At 40.5% G+C, this 15,739-nt stretch overlaps 1 protein-coding gene across 3 annotated transcripts in view; it reads right to left on the minus strand.

Annotated features, from left to right (window-relative positions):
* Nucleotides 1-15,739, minus strand: part of samd10b (sterile alpha motif domain containing 10b) — a 110,515-nt gene that overhangs the window by 35,560 nt on the left and 59,216 nt on the right. For all 3 annotated transcript variants that reach the window (XM_079801845.1, XM_079801844.1, XM_079801843.1), the window contains exon 3: nt 9,654-9,822. In XM_079801845.1, the coding sequence (XP_079657971.1) occupies nt 9,654-9,822 (169 nt within the window). The remainder of the gene's footprint in view (nt 1-9,653; nt 9,823-15,739) is intronic.

Here is a 15,739-nt window from a genome sequence, read left to right on the forward strand (position 1 = left end):
CGAATCATGATTCGGATCGCGTCTCAAACCGCCAAACTGCTGAAATCGCGTGACTTTGCCGATCCAAACCACTGAATCGACTCACTGATTCATAACGCTTCGAAGCTTCATGATGCCGTGTTTTGAAATCGTCATCACTATATCAGTCGTTATTTAGGGTTTTTTTGCGCACAAAAACTATTCTCGTCACTTCATAAAGTTATTGTAGAACCACTGTAGCGAGATGGACTTTGTAACGACGTCTTTAGTACCTTTTATGGGTCTTGAGAGTGTAAAGTGCATTGTGCCAATGGAGGCCTTTCTGAGCCATCAGATTTCAACTAAAATATCTTCATTTGTGTTCCGAAGATGAACGGAGGTTTTACGGGTGTCCAACGACATGAGGGTAAGTAATTAATGACAGAATTTTCATTTTTGGGTGAACTAACCCTTTAATGCTTAAAATCAAGAAATGACAATGGGTCATGTCATGATTTCTTTTTTTTTTGTTGGTCTGGATATATTAATCTATTAATCAAAGTTATACATGGAGTGACCAATTTTTTAAATTTCTGGAAAAAAAATTAATAAATGGGGGGGGGGGGTGGCATAAAGAAAAAAATTTCAGGGTGATCCTGATATCATAATAAAGAAAAAAGGCCTCGTTAAAAGAATGAAATTCTTCAAAATAAAACCTTTGTTAAGTAGTTTGGCTAAATATTTCATTATTACTGTCACCATTCTGTTTGGTTTAGTTCTTGGACTTTCAGTTTGTTTTCATTTGTCACGTGTTTCTTTGTTCTGACTCCCGCCACTCGTCTGTCTCCTCAGTCACCGTTATTATTAGTTCATATGTGTCAGCTATGTGTTATCTGTCATCCTCATTTGTGTTGCTACTCAAGTTGTTCCTTCCCCTGCACTCCTTGTCCTGTCACCGTTATGTGTAGATGTGTTGTAATAATTCCTGTCTGCCTGCTGTTTGGATTATCTGTTATTAAAATACGTTTGGAACTGTATTCGCCTGTCTTCGTCTTCCTGCCTGCACACACGCACCCGTGATAGATGACCGGACCTCTAAAATGGATTTAAGAGCTCTATTTATTTCGGGGGTTCAGGAGAGCACCGATTTTCTCGCCTTTTCCACCAACTTCTGTCGTCTTGACTACTTTTGACTACTTGTGTCTACTTTTGACTACTACAATGCGCTTCTGGCTGGACTTCCATCATGTGCGATCAAAACGCTCCAAATGATCCAGAATGCAGCAACACGTCTTATCTTCAACGAACCCAAAAGGGCCCACATCACACCTCTCTTCATCTCCCTGCACTGGCTACCACTCGCTGCTCGCATCAAGTTCAAGGCGCTTATGCTCGCTTACAGATCCACCACGAGCTCAGCTCCTGCATACTTTGACTCGCTCCTACAAGTCTACACCCCCACCAGAAGCCTTCGCTCAGCTAAGGAGCAACGGATTGTGGTACCATCACAGAGAGGCAGAAAATCCCTCTCCAGAACATTCACATTCACCGTTCCCTGCTGGTGGAACGATCTTCCCACCTCCATCCGAATTGCAGAATCACTGACAACATTCAAACGACAGCTGAAAACTCACCTCTTCCGTGAGCACTTAACATTATCTTAAAAAAAATAAATCCTTTTCCTTATTTTCCTTCTATTTTCCTCTACTTCTTCCCTGCCCTAGTGTGTGATGCTCTGTGCAATGTCCAAAACTTAGTACTTAGTACCTCAGTTGTAAGTCGCTTTGGATAAAAGCGTCTGCTAAATGCATAAATGTAAATGCATAAATGTAAATGCATAAATGTAAATGCAAATGTAAATGTCTTGCATTCACCAGCCCCTTCGACGACGATACCCTGAAGAACCTGTTCTGGATCGGGGCTAATTTCTATCAACACATTGACCTCCCAGACACCACCGGACTGAACTGGAGGGAAACTGCCATTAGGTGTCTGGAGAGTGTCCGGTCCCGATACAGGACACAGCCAGACCCAGAGCCTGAATCACCTGCATCGATCGCGGAGTACTCGTGCGAGCCTCCCGCCTTCAACCTCTTGACAACCTCTTGACCAGAGACCCTCGGACGCGAGGCTCAACCGGGTTCCCTCGTCCTGCCGGCTCCCCCTTGGTCAGTCCTCACACTACTTCCACCACAACTTGCGGGCCATCCGCTGCACTTCGGCCCTCCACCCCTATGGCTGCAGCGGGTTTCTCCTTCCCCTCTATGTCACCTCTGTCACACCGGCTTTGCCTCAGCCCTCGGGTACTCTGGCTCCACCTTCGATGGTCGTCACCGTGGCATCACCGAGATCTCCAGAGCCTGCAATGTTGCTCTCAAGTCCATCGGCTCTCCGTCAGCACCTAGATCCATATGCCGAGTCTCCATCGGTCGTCCCTCAGATGCCGTCAGACACCGCTACAACTCCTCGACTCCGCCGTGGACTGTCAGCACTGTGGAGCACTGGGTCTGTGCCAACGGCCAACCATCATTGCCGCCAGGGGATCGTCATTCCACCATCGCCATCCCTTAGTTTCATCACCTTCGCCACATTCTGCCACCATCTCTAGAACCCCCTCCGTCCCTCTCTTTGTGTCACCATGTTATGGTGCGAGGCCACGCCTTGTCGGAGGGGGCGTTATGTCACCATTTTGTTTAGTTTAGTTCTTGGACTTTCGGTTTGTTTTCTTTTGTCACGTGTTTCTTTGTTCTGACTCCCGCAACTCGCCTGTCTTCGTCTTCCTGCCTGCACGCACCCGTGACAATTACTTTTTAGAAGAAAGGGTTTTGTTAACCCTCTGGGTTTCTTCATTTATGGGTCACACTCAGGACCTTCGGGTCAAAAATGACCCGGAGGGCGGGATTAAGATAAAAAAGATTTGAGTAAAATCAATTAAATACATTTTTGTTCAATAATATTTTTTCTTTTCTTTTTTGGTGTTTTGAGATAATTTTATGATTTATAATTAATATTTATGCAATAATTATGACCCATTTTTTCCCATTGAATATAATAAAAAAAATTATATATATTGTATATATAATTTTTAATTTTTTTTTATTAAAGCTGTATTTCATTTTAGAGTCAAGCCTAGGCCTCATGAAAGCAATTTTTTTAATGAGATCGGTGCCATCCGGTGGACACATTGAGTATTTTTATCACGCAATAGCACATTTTTACCACTATACGTGGATCTTGCATTTTATAAAAAATAAAAAAAAAATCGTAGCTTCATCAGAATGGTCCGAAACTTGGTGACTTTATTGGTACTTGGTATATGAACACCCAAAAAAATCACGCCGCGGCCCCCTCCTCAAAGAACACCCGGCCACAATGCTCACAACCGGCCCCCTCGAGAGCCGACTGAGCGTGCTGCTACCAAACAAACAAACAACGCACATCAAGTGTGTATCCCCACTCATAATGTAGCTAGAGCAGGGAGGAACACACTTTCTGTACTGCTGTTTGTACTCGCCATAGTGTCTCTCTTTTATGTGTCAGTATGTGTTGCAAACTTGTTATATGAAAACAAAAAAGTCTGAACCCAGACACAAACATAGAGCTGACAAGGACAATGTTACATAGCGAGCTTGTTGAAGACAACAGAAGCTGAAGGCGTGTGTTTGCCGGTATGCTTTATAGTTCCGGGTCTATGACGTCACCCGCCCATGACGTTCCGTCTCTCTATTGGACTGATTACATACGTGCTTCACTACGCAATCACGCAGAGGCGTTCCCAAAGCGGTGACGCAGCGTCTCGTTCCCTATTCAGGGAACTACGGTTACAGTCGTAACCGAGACGTTTTTTTGTGCATACAATCTACAAATCAGCCAGGATGCAGAAAAAAAGGACACAACAGTGAAGGTGTGAATCTCTAAAACATTTGTAGATTTGTAGATTGTATGCACAAAAAACCTCTGTATTTTCATATTTTTTGCCCATTTCCCATTCATTTCCTATGGGGGTCATTTTTGACCCGAAGGTCCTGAGTGTGACTATTTTTTTACGACCAGACTTTTCAAATCATGTCCCTGATTTTTTTCATCGGACCATTCCGATGAAGCTACGATTTTTAACATTTTTTTATAAAACGCTTCGGTTCATTTTTCACCCGAAGTACCCCAGAGGGTTAAAATATTATTTTTGTCCACCAAATCAAAGCCATATGGTATGACCAACATGCATAAATGTGCAGAAAAAAACATGGAACAGGAAATTATAATATAGAGAAGACCCTTATGAATGTGTGTCAAATTCTCTTAAAATATCAGAAAATTAATTATTTTAAATAGACAATAAATTCTTATGTAAAATAGATTTAAAAGCTTTTTTGAAGATAATGATTAAAGCTACACTGTGTGATATTTTCCCCCATCTAGCGGTTAAAAGGTATATGACCATCCAATGAATATTAGTTTCTCTTCCTCTCAATTCCGATTTCGTTTTAACTCCTACGGTGGCAGATTTAGTCCAAGATTAATATGGCTTCCAGTTCGACCTCGTCCACATTCGACACGGTGCCATCGAGTGTTAAAACGCGAAAGGCGAAGCTTGAATTCACGGGTATGTCCCTCTTTGGCTGATGTACTTTCAAGATGGAGGGGCAACATGGCAACCTGCATTCGAACCCCTTACCCGTATGTATTTTCAATGGCATATTATAAACTTACGAGAATACTTTATTACTTGAAAGAAGTAAATATGCATTAATGAGCACATATATTTTTGAAAGAACTAAGTGTTTTTATCTAAGAACAAACTAAAAAAGTTAAACAGTGTAGCTTTAAGATGTGTTGACTCATATGTATTGATCAATTACATTTTTTAGCTTAATTAAATTTGAACTTTTCTTGGAAGTGGTATAAGTTGTTCAAAACCATAATGAAACCAAAATGAACACCGAGTACATGTCAAAGAATTACAGCATGTGATTTAAACTAGATTTTTACTAGTTAGAACTCTTTACTGATTGGCAAGATGTCACATGGCTCATATAGCTTGACACTCATATAACTTTGAATGGGGTATCTATGATTCATACACTCCACTCACAGCATTTCTACAGTCTGTGTGCCATCACAAATATTACAAATAACAAAGGCCCTGAACGTCCACCTTTGGTAAATCCATTTAGACTCATCTCCGTTTTCAACACTGCTAAATTTCCAGGAACGAATGTACGGATGGCAGTGTAAAATGATTTTATTACTTGAAAGCGTCGCTCCGGTGACCCCTAGATGGTGAGGCCTCATGGAAATGACTGTGATTTGACAAATGGCTCAACATTACGGTGTATAATTGTCCATTAGTGAGAGAACGCACTGCACGCGGCTCTGGGAGTTGGATGAAAGTGTGTTAGAGGATGTGGCCTGCCAAAGCTGTTCCTCAGAGAGACCAGAGTAAGCCTTTGCGGATCTATGATTATCCTCGGCAGCTTCATTAAAAAAGAATGACTGGATAATCAGATTTAAAAATCATTTTGGTTCATATCAATCAAGTTTTTTAATCATTAACTAAAACTAACCAAAACTAAAATCATTACTTGAAATAAAATAAACGTTAAACTGAAATACAAAGAAATATAAAAACTTATTTTATTTCACGAGGCTGCTGTGAAAGAACATTTTAATCAATTATAACTAACAGTAAAGCTTTTGAAAATTAAATGTCCCTAACACTTGGGCCAAAGTTAGTGTGTTGATATAATGGATGCGGATTCTTAGTTTCAACACACACAGAACGCGTTTTTCCATTCCAATGCGATACTTTTTCATAGTTTTTCTATGTAAACACGTGCTAGACGAACGTGTATGACTGTTGCACTCACGTCTCTCGTCTTTTGCAGTGTCCTGCGCTAGAGGATAAATTCATAGGCGTTGATTATTAGACACCCCAGGTTAACTTAAGTCAGGTGTGTGTAGGGGAATATCTACCACATTGCAAAGGTATAATTTCTTCCTTTTAGTTTAACTCAGTAGTTCCCAAACTGGGGGCCCTGGAGGTATAAAAAGGGGGGTACGGCAAAGCTAAGGGCTATAGTTATGCAAAAGAAACCTCTTTTGGGTCGCCCGTGCACAACTTGACCCTCCCAGGTCTCCGGCTAACCGGCTAAGTTATTACTGTTTTATTCAAATAGTCCTTCTAAGCAGCTGTGGGACCACCATTACCTAAAATTGTGCCCACGCTTACCCCACACCAAACATTTTGGCAAGTGGTGCATAAATGACACACCCAAAATAAAGAGGTTGCTGCTCATAAGTCATTCTAAATAGACACATAACCAACATAGGCCAACACTTGAGAGTTTACAGTTCAAGACTCTTGAATTACTCAGACTGTAATTAATATGGAGATATATAAGCTAAAACATAAAAAGCAAAAATAAATAAATAAATACTAAGAAAATATTTTTTAAATGTATAAAAATATGTGACTGTGTTGTAGAAACTTAGAGACACAATGAAGCTGAAACCACAAGTCTCTTCATGCTACATTATAAATCTGAGGATGTTATCTCTAAAACTATGAAACATGTTTTAAGACCTTGTCATGTGAGTTTTTAGAGAAGGCTGATAAGATAATAATACAATATGTTATTGCCCTGTAATGATGATGATAAAACTTTATTTATCCCCAAGGTTAAACACCCATTTGCAGTCTAATGTCTGGCAAAAATAACTGTCCCATTCATGTTTCTGTTGTTCTCACTCAAACCTTTCACACCTCTGCTGGTATGAGACTTTATCTTCATTAGTCTTTTATCATTATTCTTTTGTTTGTATTCTGTCATTATTAGCCTTAAGTCTGGCATTACATGGCTTGCCCATCTACACCACTATACATTTATTCCACCTATTATCTTAAAGGTCCCATGACATGGCATTTTTCTATTATTTTATAATGTTTCCTGAGGTGTACTTATATTGTTAGTATGACTTTTACATCATAAAATGTCATAATTTAGAAATAAAAGGCATTTTTTCTATACTGCTGTTTGCCCTGTGGCTTAATGCCCTGCTTCAAGAGGCGTGTCTGCTGTGAGACTTCAGTAAAAACGCCCACTGTTGTGATTGGCTGACATCTTTGCATTTTAAATGAGCAGAGGGGGCGTGGTTTAACGAGGTCTACGAGGCACGAGCAGGCACGAGCTGCTGCCAGAGAGACGGATGGACCTGAGTTCACTTCTCATCAGTTCTCTCAGCATGTCTCAGTTCAGGGTGAACTGTTGTAGTTACAGCATATACTTCAGGTTATTAGTCTATTTCTAGTCGGAGGGGCTGTCACTCATGTCAGAAAGTTAGTAACTTTAGTAAATTATGGATCAGCGCTGACTGGAGACGCGAACCGTTTAGAACGATTCAGTCCGATTTGGTGAACTGATTCGGTTCACTAAAAAGAACTGGTTCAAAAGAAAGATCGTTCGCGACAGTGTTGCCAACTTAGCGACTTAGTCGCTATATTTAGCGATTTTTCAGACCCCTTTGGCAACTTATTTTCAAAAAAGAGACTAGCGACAAATCTAGCGACTTTTTGGACAAACGTCAGCTACTTTATTTTGCAAAAGTCGCCAGTGCTGTTCTGCGAGCGCAAGGACTTTCTCCCTGCCGTCACACCTCTCTCTGCATTTACCCTGTTCAGTGAATGGCTGTGGCTGAGAGGAGCAGCGCGTGCCGTTGAACACACACACACACACACAGCAGCTGACAGACGTGAATGAGCGAGCTACACATGCGCACACAGGGGTGCCACGGACCAATCACTTATCTGCTTCCTTTGTTTTACATTTAAAGAATTTAGTTTGACCCGTTATGATTTCCATTCTTCTCTTGTGCTTATCACTTATATTACTCTCTCACAGAGCTTTAGTTCATCCAGTTTCAGACATCTCTCAGATTGTTAAAAAAAAAAATTGAATTCACTATATCATACTCGTTCTACTGTATGAAAAAAAGATATAGGAAATGAGAACATATTTATTAGACAGTTGGCTGTATTGTATTCTTTTAAAATACAGTATGTGAGCACGGATTAAGAGAAAACACATTAGGCAGGCAGAACGCAAGGACGACGCGGTGACGTCACGGATATGCTAATTGACGCATGACGTCATCTAGCGACATCTAGCGACTTTTTGGGCTGGCTTTAGCTACTTTCCTTGGAAAATAGTTGGCAACACTGGTTCGCGAACCGGACATCACTAATGTACCAGAGACGGAGCGATTGCTAACAAAGTTATTTATAGTAACTACTGAGTTATGAGAGCGCTGTCAGTCAGCGCGAGTTTATTGTGTTTGTATATGAGAGTTCTGAATAAACACGAGTCCCAGTCACACCGAGTCCGTCTTCATCATTATTACCAACTTTGTAACACATGCAAAGTACCATTACAGCTGTCGAGATGAACGAGTTAAAAGTAAGTGTTGATAATAGCATTATTTTTAAAATAAAATAAAAGCGTCAGTGCGTCAAAGCGTCAGCTTTGAGTACACAGCGCAAACAAAGACACAATAGCAGTAATCAAATGTAATCCAGTTTATTGTGGGGCTAGGCTGGCTAGCCCGGATATGCTCACGCTCACCCCCCTTCTGCTTAATCTCGCGCCGCGTTTGGTGCCTCCGCTGTGGGCCAGATGCAGTACTGGGGGTCGGGGATGTTGAAGGCCACCGGCCAGTGCAGCCCGAGCTTCGGCGTGTGTGAGGTTTATCTCTAAAGATCTGACTCTGCCGATGTTGAGCAGAAACTCATGACTGTATGCACATTTTAGAACCGATTGACGCGACGAGGACGTACAAAAACACTGACTCACAAGATAGAAAACACCGTTCTGTCTGGAGAGAGAGAGCTGCGTGTGCACGAATAATAAATAATTAGCTACACATCAGAAATCACTGATCACAGATCAGAAGGAACTGAAAAAAGACTTCTGTTTTCATTTGTACATCCAAACACTGAGAAACTGCCAGCATTCACTCGTTCACAAGTAATGATCTCTCGAGCGTTTGCATGGGTGTGCCAGATTCTCTGGGTGGAGGAAAGGGAGGTAACCGTTCCTGCTTGGACGTCAAACCAGGAGACTTCAGGATTGGCTCCTCTGGCCTGTCATTTTCTCAAAGGCAGAGAAAGACAGCCAGAGCTCGGTTTTACACAGATCAACATTTCTATCCACTTGGGGACAATATTCAGGCTAGGGGAACTCATATTAATGTTGAAAAACCTCATAAAATGAAAATTTCATGCCATGGGACCTTTAAGTCTTTCTAGAAATATAGCATATTCTTGGGGCCTTGTGTGAATTATTTTTAAAATTATATTATGGAATAAAATAGTTCCTGATGTGACAGGTGCATTAGAGCTACAATTAGCATCATGCCACATAAAAGGTTAATATTACCCTTTCACTCAAAACGTACTTTAAACCACCATCGAATGTTTGTATTAACTTCCGGATTGCGATCTAATGTGAATTTTAGTCATATAATGATGTTGAAATATGTTATATGCAGCTAATCGCTACACTTGCTTAGCATTTATAATGTAAACATCCATTATCGATATGCAAATACACCAAATCGCATGAAAATCACACACAAACCATATTTGAAACTCAGGTTGTCCAAACGTGTGCTGTCATGAAGAGAGCTGTGCTGTGCAGTACCTGTGATGGCATGGTGAGAGAAGGCCTCCACGTAGGTCAGATAGTTGTGAGGACAGTGTTTCTTCAGCCACTTACACACGTCCTGCTGGGTCCATAGCACTACTGGTTTGCATAAGCTGGAGAGCGTTGGGCTGGTGTGGTACACAGTGAAGGCCTCTCCTGGCTGGATCTATAGAATAGGGAAACATCCTTACTGAGTGCGATTACATGCACGTTCTTAAAACGATTATGCTTAATAAGTCGAAAAAAAAGTATTAATATTATGTAATATAATCTGCGTAAAGTCATAAACGGCTTAAATGGGACATATCATGAAAATCTGACTTTTTCTGTGTTTAAGTGCTATAATTGGGTCCCCGGTACATCTACCAACCCAGAAATTGTAAAAAAGGACAACCCAGTAACTTTGTTTTGGAAAGACTTTCTCTGCTAGTATGTGAAAAAACGAGCCGCTCAGATTTCGATACCCGCTCAGATTTCGATACCCTAGTGACATAGGAAGGGGATCTTATTATAATATTACTGCCCTTAAACTGCACGTTTCCACCCGGGGCGCCAACATTTAGTTTTTGTAAGCGACAATGGTGTACCAGTTCAAATGGATCAAATCCTCTTTGTGATCCAACACCCAGAACACGTAAGTACTGCACTTCATAATGTGTGTTTGCAAATTGCCTTTCTGAATGTGCTAATGTTGTCTCCTACTGTATTCACACAGACCAGAGCTTGTTATTTTTAGCCCGAAAATGCTCACCACCTGTACAATTCAGAAGCACACTCTTATTAGTTCTTAAAAATAAAACTAATGACATACACTATATTGGGAAAAGTATTGGGACACCACTCCAAATCATTGAATTCAGGTGTTACAATAACTTCCATGGCCACAGGTGTATAAAATCCAGCACTAGGCATGCAGACACTTCTACAAACATTAGTGAGAGAATGTGTGGCTCTCAGGAGCTCAGTGAACTCAAGCGTGGTACAGTGATAGGTTGCCACCTGTGCAATAAGTCCATTTGTGAAATTTCCTCACTACTAAATATTCCACGCTAAACTGTTAGTGGTATTATAACAAAGTGGAAGCGATTGGGAATAACAGCAACTCAGCCATGAAGTGGTAGGCCACGTAAAATCACAGCGGGGTCAGCACATGCTGAGGTGCACAGTGTGTAGAAGTCTCCAACTTTCTGCAGCGTCAAGAGCTACAGACCTCCTTCGTGTGGCCTTCAGATTAGCTCAAGAACAGTGTGTAGAGCTTCATGGAATGGGTTTCCATGGCTGAGCAGCTGCATCCAAGTATTACATCACCAAGTGCAATGCAAAACGTGGGATGCAGTGGGGTAAAGCACGCCGCCACTGGACTCTAGAGCAGTGGAGACGTGTTCTCTGGAGTGACCAATTGTGCTTCTCTGTCTGGCAATCAGATGGACGAGTCTGGGTTTGGTGGTTGCCAGGAAAACGATACTTGCCTGACTGCATTGTGCCAAGTGTAAAGTTTGGTAGAGGGGGGATTATGGTGTGGGGGTTGTTTTTCTGGGGTTGGGCTTGGCCCCTTAGTTCCAGTGAAAGGAACTCTTAATACTTCAGCATACCAAGACATTTTGGACAATTTCATGCTCCCAACTTTGTGGGAACAGTTTGGGGATGACCCCTTCCTTTCCAACATGATTGCGCATCAGTGCACAAAGCAAGGTCCATAAAGGCATGGGTGAGGGAGTTTGGTGTGGATGAACTTGACTGGCCTGCACAGAGTCCTGACTTCAACCCAAAAGAACACCTTTGGGATGAATTAGAGCGGAGACTGCGAGCCAGGCCTTTTCGTCCAACATCAGTGCCTGACCTCACAAATGTAGCGCCAATATAGCATCCTAACCAGCACATTCACAAAGATGATTTGTGTACATTCACAAAACATAATGTGCGGTACTTACATGTCCTGAAAATGAAGTTAATTTAAAGAGACACGAAAACAGCGTGTTTTTGCTGCCACCCAAATAGGGGCTTTCAAAACATCCTATAATAAATAATCCATGGTTTTATCTTTCGCTGAAACTTCAGACACATTCTGGGGACACCTGAGACTTATATTACACCCTTTAAGAATAAACCGATTGACAGAGCTAGATTTTTGCCCATTACCCCGATTTCGCTCAGCATGTAAACACCTTAACCTGTATTCTGTCGGCTTATTGAAGTGCACGTGTGTGATATGTGACAGGAAAGCATCCTTATACGGCAGATTAAAGCGCATCCAGCCAGGTTTGCCAGGTTATTGATTTGCATGTAAAACCAGTAAATTGGGGTAAATTAAGTTATCATTTTATTGGTGCGCATGTAAACATACTCAGTGTCACCATCTGCACAGAAACCAGTTCAACACTGGTGCAAAAATGTATACAGTCCATATGTTAACCAGGAAACACTCCCACTAGGCTTTAAAAAAGCCTATCTTTAATGCTAAAGGCAAGCAGAAAGAATGTGGGAAAAATGGTTTGCTTTCCTATCTTCAGGGTGTACTTACAGGGTACTTTTTTCTTTGAAAGCGCTAATTAAAACAACTAACGTTGCATGCTTCTGTGTAAACAATGCTCTTCTAATTACACGCGCACTTTGTTCTGACTGCCGCAATGAGCAGAAAGATTCATCAAAACACACTTTTATGGCTCTCTGCTGCAGATTCTTGCATAGAGGGAGATGTAATAAAAACTTTTACTAGAATATATTACGCTTGTGTGAGAAGATGATGAAATGCAGTGTTAGCTTGTGTGAACTATGAGAGTAAACACTCACAGGGCCTCTCAATTTACGCTTTGCTGTTTTATCATCCTGATTGGTTTAATCGTGACTACTACACAGTAAAAGTTTAAAACTTACATTGTGGGAAATACCTTTGAACTTGAGCAAAGAAAACATTCATAAGTCACAACGTCTTATTTCTAAGGCCTGTCAAATTTAACGTGCAAATGATGGACTTAACTCTGCAATGCCTGAAACGAAAAAATATATATATACAGTGGGGAGAACAAGTATTTGATACACAGCCGATTATGCAGGTTTTCCTACTTACAAAGCATGTAGAAGTCTGTAATTTTTATCATAGGTACACTTCAACTGTGAGAGATGGAATCTAAAACAAAATTCCAGAAAATCACATTGTATGATTTTTAAATAATTAATTTGCATTTTATTGCATGACATAAGTATTTGATCATTATTTTTTCTATAAGAAGCCCTCCTGTTCTCCACTCATTACCTGTATTAACTGCACCTGTTTGAACTTGTTCCCTGTATTAAAGACACCTGTCCACACACTCAATCAAACAGACTCCAACCTCTCCACAATGGCCAAGACCAGAGAGCTGTGTAAGGACATCAGGGATAAATTTGTAGACCTGCACAAGGCTGGGATGGGCTACAGGACAATAGGCAAGCAGCTTGGTGAGAAGGCAACAACTTTTGGCACAATTATTAGAAAATGGAAGTTCAAGATGACGGTCAATCTCCCTTGGTCTGGGGCAAGATCTCACTTCGTGGGGCATCAATGATCATGAGGAAGGTGAGGGATCAGCCCAGAACTACACGGCAGGACCTGCTCAATGACCTGAAGAGAGCTGGGACCACAGTCTCAAAGAAAACCATTAGTAACGCACTACACCATCATGGATTAAAATCCTGCAGCGCACGCAAGGTCCCCCTGCTCAAGCCAGCGCATGTCCAGGCCTGTCTGAAGTTTGCCAATGACCATCTGGATGATCCAGAGGAGGAATGGGAGAAGGTCATGTGGTCTGATGAGACAAAAATAGAGCTTTTTGGTCTAAACTCCACTCGCTGTGTTTAGAGGAAGAAGGATGAGTACAACCCCAAGAACACCATCCCAACCGTGAAGCATGGAGGTGGAAACATCATTCTTTGGGGATGCTTTTCTGCAAAGGGGACAGGACGACTGCACTGTATTGAGGGGAGGATGGATGGGGCCATGTATCACAAGATCTTGGCCAACAACCTCCTTCCCTCAGTCATGGCTGGGTCTTCCAGCATGACAACGACCCGAAACACACAGCCAGGGCCACTAAGGAGTGGCTCCACAAGAAGCATCTCAAGGTCCTGGAGTGGCCTAGCCAGTTTCTAGACCTGAACCCAATAGAAAATCTTTGGAGGGAGCTGAAAGTCCATATTGCCCAGCGACAGCCCGAAACCCGAAGGATCTGGAGAAGGTCTGTATGGAGGAGTGGGCCAAAATCCCTGCTGCAGTGTGTGCAAACCTGGTCAAGAACTACAGGAAACGTATGATCTCTGTAATTGCAAACAAAGGTTTCTGTACCAAATATTAAGTTCTGCTTTTCTGATGTATCAAATACTTATGTCATGCAATAAAATGCAAATTAATTACTACAATTAAATGCTATATCTCCCAATAATATGTCTTATTAAGATGATATTCAAATGCTTATAATTTTATGATCAAAGCTCAGTATTTTTTTATTGTGGAGGGCAAAACAAATAATGTAATGCAATACAAAGATGATTAAAATATGTTAAAATAAACATTCCTCAAAAGCCTAATGGATTATAGTTGATCCTCACATTTAAAAAAATGTTCTAAAAAAAAAAAAGAAAAATTGGATAATCCAATAAACTTAAGAAGCTTCTGTCCAGTAAGTGTTCATATTGAAATATTAATAACAATATAAAATGTATTCTTATGTTTGCTTAATAAAAATAAAGATTTCACAGCTAAAACACACGCAAACCATGACCTGAAGGGGGACGTTTTCCCAAAAGGTCTTTTAATACGTTTTTCAGCAGTTTTGATTATGTTGATAATTTAGAGGCCTTAGAAATGTGCAAATCAAATATGATACAGTAGACTTTATAACCATTTACAGAGAAGACCAACAGAGGACTGCTGTGACATTATTTGGTTACACTTTAGATTAGGGTCCAATTCTCACTATTAACTACGTTTTTTGCCTCAATAAACTCCTAAATTACTGTTTATTAATAGGTAGTAGTTGTTAAGTTTAGGTATTGGGTAGGATTAGGGATGTAGAATATGATCATAGAGAATGAGGCATTAATAGTAATATGTGCTTTATAAGAAATAATAAACTGCCATATCCTAGTAATATGCATGATAATAAGCGACTAGTTAACAGTGAGAATTGGACCCTAAACTAAAGTGTTACCCATTATTTAATAGTTGACAAACTGAATATATTAAACTGAAAGCACTGAATTATTAAGGTGTTTGTCACATTTACCGTTGCTCTGTGACATTGTGACATTTTAGAAATCTGTGCTTGAGGGCGAAAAAGTTTCCCATGCAAATTTAAAAAATTGTAAAAAAATTATCAGTTGACTTAACTTGAAAAAAGTGAGGAAACCTGTTGCCTTATAGTTATTAAGAAATTAACTTCATGCATAATTGAAAAAATTAAGTTATGAGAACTTTACAATTCCACATTACGCATGAAGTAATAATTTTAAGGCAACATATTTCCTCCCTTTTTTTTAATTAAGTCAATTCATCAATTTTTACAGAGCACATTGACTAACAGAAAGCTGACTACTGTGTGAGATATGCTTCATATTCGCTATATTATTTTAAAACTGACAATGAACCGAAATTTCGCAATTGTAAACACACCTGTATTGTAGATCTCTATCATCCCTCCAAGAAGAGAGTATGCATTTCAAATAAAATGACTATGGTCAGTCAGAATGATGGCAACTCTTGCAAAGGAGGTATTTGTTGTCAAGAGCCGCAGGTCACACATTAATCAACACCTAATGACAAAAGCCCATTTTCACTCAGGAAAGACAGGTATTGACTTTGGTAGCAGACAGGGCAAAAATGATAGTGGAAAAAAAAGTACTGATTCAGACATGAACATCATTTTATTTTCAGAGTAAGTGCAAGATGGCTCAACATACATGAGCGCACCAGTGGAAAAGCCTGAAAATGTGATTCAGTGTGAGAAAAAAAAAGTCAAACTCAGAAGCGAAGCAAATAAAAGAACAGCATAGGCCAGAAAAGCAATGGATTCAAATGACAGAGTATAATATAAAAGAGAAAAAGAGAA

This window comes from Gobio gobio (assembly GCF_949357685.1).
Source record: "Gobio gobio genome assembly, chromosome: 21".
NCBI lineage: Eukaryota > Metazoa > Chordata > Actinopteri > Cypriniformes > Gobionidae > Gobio > Gobio gobio.